General features: G+C 45.2%; 1 protein-coding gene across 1 annotated transcript in view; it reads left to right on the top strand.

Moving 5' to 3' along the window:
- Nucleotides 1-7,343, top strand: part of LOC144740059 (cell migration-inducing and hyaluronan-binding protein-like) — a gene marked incomplete at its 3' end in the record, with an annotated part of 19,657 nt that extends 12,314 nt beyond the window's left edge. The window contains 10 exon segments of the mRNA XM_078622941.1: nucleotides 1-51; nucleotides 670-861; nucleotides 2,327-2,496; nucleotides 2,949-3,122; nucleotides 3,125-3,160; nucleotides 3,609-3,650; nucleotides 3,652-3,815; nucleotides 6,773-6,806; nucleotides 6,809-6,844; nucleotides 7,215-7,343. The exon segment at nucleotides 1-51 is cut by the window's left edge and continues 97 nt beyond it. Coding sequence (XP_078479067.1) covers nucleotides 1-51; nucleotides 670-861; nucleotides 2,327-2,496; nucleotides 2,949-3,122; nucleotides 3,125-3,160; nucleotides 3,609-3,650; nucleotides 3,652-3,815; nucleotides 6,773-6,806; nucleotides 6,809-6,844; nucleotides 7,215-7,343 — 1,028 coding nt within the window.
- Between the last annotated feature and the right edge of the window lie 157 nt (nucleotides 7,344-7,500).

Genomic DNA, 7,500 nt, shown 5'->3' with positions numbered 1-7,500 from the left:
TTCACGCCGTCTGTCGCAACTACCGGGTCCGTTTCCTGTGTGGGAAACTTGGTAGGTTCTTCCTGAGTGTGAATGAGCATTTGTGTACTTGTTGAAAGTCAATATTCAGTCGTACAAAGTCCGTAATTCATTCAGTCGTTCATTCACATCAGTCGCCCTCTAGTGGTCGTATAAATAACAAGCTGGGGTCTCGGGTACGTAAAGTGTATTCAGTTATTTGCTGGTTCAAATCAAAGCCATTGGACTGGCTAGTTTCCTTGAAGATGTCTCACCACTCATCCGAGAAGCTTCTTCAGCATCATCTCCAATCAACTCAACGTCTATGTAATAAACTGTGTCAGTCGGTAGTTAAACTGCTGCAAAGCAAATGTGGCAGAATCATTTTCAGTAATTTAATTCAACGCCAAACCCAGACGTCCTGTTATGGAGCCTGTGTTCAGACCGCCTCCTGCAAGAAAAAAAAAAAAAAAGCAGCTGCAGAGAAATAATCTGAAATAGTCTGTGTCATCACATGTTCGAGGGGATGATCAAGTAGATCATCAGATTTCAGAAGCATCTTGGATGTTTGCTGCATGCTGACGCGTGGACAGAACACAACACAACAGATGAGTGACATTAGCAGTGGGAGTGAATCAGTGAATCAGACTTTCATTCATTCTTCCCCTTTAGTTCGTCCACAGGCCTCCATCTCCATTGACCTGTTGTCCAACAGCACCGTCCTGGAGCTCGCTGAGCAGCCAGATGGCTGGGGACCCGGGGATCGGGTGGTTGTGGCCAGCACCGACTTCTCCATGCATCAGACTGAAGAGTTTGTCCTCCTTCCCTGTGCTACCTGCAAACCCAACCAGGTCAAGGTCCAAGGTAAGAGGACGTGTCATCAGTTTGATTCAGTTTGACCAAAAACACCAAGTTCTATCAAATATATACGTATAGAACAGGTCCAGATCATGTTGGTGACCATCTGCCTCAATCAGATGTTTTTCCTTATAATTTTTCAGCCATTAATAACATCTGTTGGCAAGTGTCACTGGGTTCATGTTAATACAACACAGGAACATTAGTACTACTACTACTAATAATAATAATAATAATAATAATAACAACAACAACAACAACAACAATAATGATCATTATTGTTATTATTTATTGTTGTTGTTGTTGTTGTTGTTGTTGTTATATCGTTGTTATTATTGTTATTAATAATAATAATCATCATGCTATTTTTATTTTAAATAGGCTGTTATTTTAAAAAGTGAGTGAAAAAACACGTGGTGTCATCAGATCAACATACGTCAGCTGTGTCCACTGACAACTTTTTTTTTTACTGTGAGGAACTGTGTGTGTGTGTGTGTGTGTGTGTGTGTGTGTGTGTGTGTGTGTGTGTGTGTGTGTGTGTGTGTGTGTGTGTGTGTGTGTGTGTGTGTGTGTGTCCGGTAGAGGCCACGTTTAGACAAACCTGAGCAGTGTGTACTGAAGTCAGCAGCAGGTGTTTGGACTGACTCTGGGCCAAAGGAAAGTTTTAGCCCGCATCCTGGAGGACCGTGTGTACCTCAATGGGCTTATTCACACACACACACACACACACACACACACACACACACACACACACACACACACACACACACACACACACACACACACACACTGAGATTTATTTTCTTTCTCTCTTAAAGGCCACTTTCACCGTCATGTGTGCAAATACACTCTCAGCAGAGTTCTTCAGGTCAGCACTCACTGTTCTGGATGATTCCGGCTTTTGACTTTGTGTCGCTACACAACTTGCTACGGCTGAAAGTCTGCAGTATCACAATGTGACGAGTCCTGTCAAACACACACACACACACTCCTACAACGCATACCCTTCACCGACCAAAACACTCAAAGTTTACGTTTTCCAGCTGCATATTTTTGAGTCCAGGGTTTATTAAGAAAGTATCTGCTGGCTCTGGTCTTCTGTCAGGATCTGCCACTAGATGAGTCTGTTACCCCCAGTTTACCTCAGGTCCCATGTCTGTTTGCCGTCTGGAAATCGGATTTCTGCGAGCTGGAGCTGCTGAGCAGAGCTGCTGTCACTCTGATCCCGACTGTATAATCCGTTTCATTAATTCCTGCCCTGGTGTCACTTCGCTGTTTGAACATGTAGAGATAATCGTGAGTTGTTCAGACACTGACGTCCAAGCGTAGTTTGTATTCCAGCTCAAGAAGAAGCTCTGTGACTCTCCGTCAGGTCCCGTTCCCAGCTGTTCTGTCAAGCGCAGCTGCTCTTCGTCCGCTTTCAAATGATGTGGTTGGTGGGTGTTCAGGAGAACGTGCTCTGCGTTGGCAGGTAAAGCCCGGTTCCTTCACATGGGTGAGGAGGTGGACGGCGTGGACATGAGAGCAGAGGTTGGCTTGCTGACTCGGAACATCCTGCTCCGAGGTGAGATGGAACCCAGCTGCTATGGAAACGAGGCCTGCAAATTCTTTGACTTTGACACTTTTGGTGGACATTTGAAGGTACACACTCATACTTAACTCTTTATTCACTAAAATAAGTGTTTGTGATCGGTTTATCCTCCGGGTGTTTTTCAGAAGTATCTGAGTACAAATCGTTGTCTGATTTCCATCCCATGACATCTTGTGAAAGATGTGTACAGCCGTTGTTACCATGGTGACAGCTGGTGTGTCTTTTGTAGAAGGCCCGGTTTTGTCATCTGTCCGTCATTAGCAGTGGTTGCCCTGCCTCTGTCTTAGCGATCTTCTCCTCCCTCCCATCTCTCCTAGACTCCTCCCTCCTTCTCTCCTCTCTCCTCTCTCCTCTCCTACTTCATTAGCTCAGGTCCCCATTCTCTGTCATTTACTCTCCATCGTGAACTTCCCTCCTCATACGTACCATGTCCAGATAAATGCCTTCATCCTTGTCAGTCACGGTCCCTGATCCAGATTCCATCGTATCTGCCGTCACCCAGGTTGAGCGGGGCTTCAGGGCCGTCCATATCTCTGGTGTGGAGCTGCAGCACATGGGCCAGCAGACGATGGGACATTACCCGGTTCACTTCCACATGAACGGGGATGTGGACGAGCAGGGGGGCTACGACCCTCCCACCTCCGTCACTGATCTGTCCATTCACCACTCGTTCTCCCCGCCTGTGTCACCATCCACGCCTCCAACGGTTTGCTGGTGAGTTCATCCTAGTTCATATGTATGTGTGCACGTTCATAACATCAGGAGACATCTGTCTGCACACTCACACATCTGTCTGCACACTCACACATCTGTCTGCACACTCACACATCTGTCTGCACACTCACACATCTGTCTGCACACTCACACATCTGTCTGCACAAATCACACATCTGTCTGCACAAATCACACATCTGTCTGCACACTTAAACACATCTGTCTGCACACACACACACACACTCACACACATCTGTCTGCAAATACAAATTCAAATTTTCACCATTTTGTCCAGAGACAACAACCCAACCATTCATGTTGTTTGATGCCAACAACAGTCCATGATGTCCAATGTCCCTGAGGACACTTTGGTAGCAATGAAGTCATCAAAAAGCACCGGTGTCATTCGCTCTGATTCAAAGATGAGTAAAGTTCTTCTCCCTCACAGGTGAAGGACGTGGTGGGCTTCGACACACTGGGTCACTGTTTCTTTCACGGAGGACGGTCCAGAGGAGAGGAACACCTTCGATCACTGTCTGGGTCTGATGGTCCGAGCAGGAACTCTGCTACCTTCAGACAGAGACAGCAAAATGTGCCGTGACATCACCGAAGGAGCGTATCCGGGATACGTGGCCAACCCTCGCCAAGACTGCAGGTATGACATGGCGTCCATTGGAGCCCTTCCACAATGTGAGAAAACACGCGGTTCAGGCTCAAACTCACTCAGTTATCAGGGAGTTTCAACTCAGTTCACTTATATGTATATTTCAATTTATATAAAACTCATGGTGGCGACACGTTGGCGCAGTGGTTAGTTTGGATGCAGTGGTTAGTTTGGATGCTCTCCTCGTGGCTGTGTGGGTTCTCTCCGGGTACTTCACCTTCCTCCCACCTCCAAAAGCATGCTGAGGTTAATTGGTCACTGTAGGTGTGAATGTGAGTGTGAATGGTTGCCTGTCCTTCATGTGGCTCTGATGAGCTGGTGACTCGTCCTGGTTGGACCCTGACCTTCACCTGTTGACAGCCGGGATCAGCTCCAGAACAACCGCGACCTGTAACCGGAGCAACGGGAGAAGATGAATGACCAAATCATTACTGCATACTTTGTACACCATTTGTCCTCACACCTACCTTCCTTCCTCCCTCTGCCCTTACACACCCTCTGTCCTTGGTCCCTCTGTCCTTAGTCCCTCTGTCCTCACACCCTCTGTCCTTACTGCCTCTGTCCTCACACCTTCTGTCCCTCACTTCCTGTGTCCTTACACCCTCTGTCCTCACACCTTCTTTCCTCACTTCCTGTGTCCTCACACCCTCTGTCCTCACACCTTCTTTCCTCACTTCCTGTGTCCTCACACCCCTCTGTCCTAACTCCCTCTGTCCTGTCCAAATTATCAAAGCACCAAAGCTGAACTCATTCCTCAGTGAATCCAAAACAGTCAATTCAGACTCAACCTGCCTCCTCCCTTCATTTTCCTGAAAATGTGTTTAGTGGAAAGATGCAGCTCAGAATATAAAACACTCTAATCCAGGACACAGGACTTTTGTCTCTTTATACCACCTCCATCCTCAGAGCCTAAAGTGCCGAATGGAACTGGCACTGAACCATCCACCTCCTCTGGAATTAGCATGGAAGGATGAATTCTTTCCCAGACATCATCTGTAGCTTTTTACATTTCTTATCAGCTGCTCCCCTAATTCATTTAATTTTTCAAAGAATGTATTTTTTTCTATATTTGTCTCTATTATTGTATTCGGTAATGATTTTCTTGCTGCAGCTAGAAACATGCCGTTTTAATGAAAAGTAATTGCCAATGTTGACAACAACATTGGCGTTTCTAAGAATGATCATGATTAATTCCCATTCAGGGACGGCACAGCGGTTTACTTGTGTCTCCTCCCGTCAGTGCGTATCTGTGGGATTTTAATGCTCACGAGAACAATACATTTCAGTCCGAAAATGCACTGAAAGTGTGTAAGAGGAGAATGCAACCCAGCATGCAAATCACTAAAGTCATTACTGATGTAAATCAGTATCAATGTCACGTTCTCGTCTGTCCTGCAAAAACAAGTGCAAGACAATGTTAACTGAGCAGAACTGGATTTGGTTTTATAAAGTAGGATGGTGGAAGGTTGGGCAAAAAAAATGCAGCTGTGTTAATGAACCAAACGAACAAACAGGGAGCTCATGCACAAAGAGTTTGTCTGCACAAAAAAAGTTCAAAACACATTCTTTTCCACGCTCGCGTTCAGATGTTCGACTTCTCACGCCGATACACACCAGGGACAAACACTGATGAGCAATTATTAACACATCCATTTTCACCTCAAAACAGGTGAAAATACGGAGAATCTTTCCGTGTGATTTATTTATTGTAATGTCGGCCTACATCACCGACTAGAGGACGATGTGTGGTTTCCCTAGTAGATATTAACCACCAGATTCGGCAGCACAGCAAGGGAACTGGACAGCTCTGATGACCTCGACGTTTCTGTCGAAGAAACTGATTCCTCGAAAATCTACTAAAGACATTCTGTTATATGTTCAGTCCTGCACGCCATCACATTCAGTTTGTGATCAGTTAATTTCACCCAAATTATTATTCTTATCATTATTCACTCCTACATGTTCTAATGTCTGCAAGTGAGAAATCTCATGTTTAATCAACATTTAAGGGATGTTAATGAACTCAGATAGTGTTTCTAATGAGGCACATGTTGACGACTAATGAGCAGCACAGCAGGGATGAATGTTGCTGTCAAGCTGTGCTCCAGAACCAAGAAGGAGGAAGGAAACCATGAAAGAGACGAGAGATTCTGCCTAGGAGACTCAACTGGGATCAGTTAAAAAAGGCCAATTACCCAACTGCACTTTGTGGTCATCGGATTCTATTAAACTGACCGTAGATCCAGGAGAATAGGTGCTTCTCTCATGGCAATCCTTTGGGTGTTGGACTGGAGATGGAAATCTGTGACAAGCAAGACATAGTGTCTGATATCAGGGTACAGAAAAAGGAACAAGGAGGAGACGAGGGAGAAATAAAGGGAGAGGAGCAGCGCTGGAGAAAGAATATTTGAAGGCGCAGTGCTGTTAATGCCATTTAATATTCATTCATGTAAGCTTCTTTTTCTGTCCGACCTGCCAAAGAACGACAGCTGTTGCGATGCAGAGGCTTTCGGCAGCACACCAACCAGGGACAAATGTGTGCATGAATAAACAAGACATTAACGTCGTGACTGCACTGTAAACAAGTCAAAAGTCAAAGATTCATCCAAAGGAAAACTCATGTCATTGTCAACGCCGGAGAACCAGAACTACAGTGATACACATTCAACAAATTTATCGACAATATGGAGCCTCTGTCCTCAGAAAACACAGATGCAGATTAAGATTCTTGTTCTGTCTGTACGGACAAAAAGTATGATCTCTGATGTATCATCAGCCAAGAACTTTATCCTGTGTTCAGTTGTGTCCAATGAATGTGGAACCCTCAAACTTAACCCTTTATCACCAAGTCGAAAAACCCATGATGCGTTTAGATGAAACAATACATGTGTAGTATAAAACAAACTTATCCTCAAAGTGTGTAAAATGAGGCTTTCACCCCCTTTTAGTGCAACTTCAACTTTCTGGATCGCCAACCCCCAATAACAACCCTCATCAACTGTGCGGCTGCCGGCTCTGAGGTGAGTCACACACAAACACACCCCTCCCCCAATCTCCCCTGGTGGAGGTCTGTCTCATTACCACGTTGCCAGGTCAGATTAATGGCTGTGTACGTTTATTAACTGAAGAATCAAGCAGACAAAAGTCAGACACCGCTGCACATTCACGATGATGGAGTGCCAATTATGATCCGCACCCTCTGGGATTTCACAAGGATAAGTCAGGTGGAATGAATGCTCATGTCTCCTGAAATGCTCCTCCTCATTTGCTTTCTTGCCAGGAACAACACAAAAACACACACTGGCAGAAAGGATACGATGATTGCTTGTGTGCTGCATTTGAATCTTCAGCCTCTACGAGGACTTGAATGTGTGTGTATCTGTCTCCTAGGAGACAGGTTTCTGGTTCATCTTCCACCATGTTCCCACTGGACCTTCAGAGGGGCTGTACTCACCTGGAAAGACAGAGCACACACCTATGGGCCAGTTCTCCAACAACAGAGCTCACTCCAACTACAGGGTGAGTCGCCACAACACCCATATCAGCACAAAACTTAAGTTACACCCACTTATTGCAATATTTCTAATGTGTTCCATTTTGCGATATTATATACTGTGATACTTTTTTTTTTTTCATTTTTTAAATTCTTAGTCAGATGCGCAGTCAAATGCACAGA

The sequence above is a fragment of the Lampetra planeri genome, unplaced genomic scaffold (assembly GCF_965212315.1).
Source record: "Lampetra planeri unplaced genomic scaffold, kcLamPlan1.2.h2 scaffold_1876, whole genome shotgun sequence".
NCBI classification, from domain to species: domain Eukaryota; kingdom Metazoa; phylum Chordata; class Hyperoartia; order Petromyzontiformes; family Petromyzontidae; genus Lampetra; species Lampetra planeri.
Note: the sequence above shows the minus strand (reverse complement) of the source record. Positions and strands in the feature narration are given on the sequence as shown.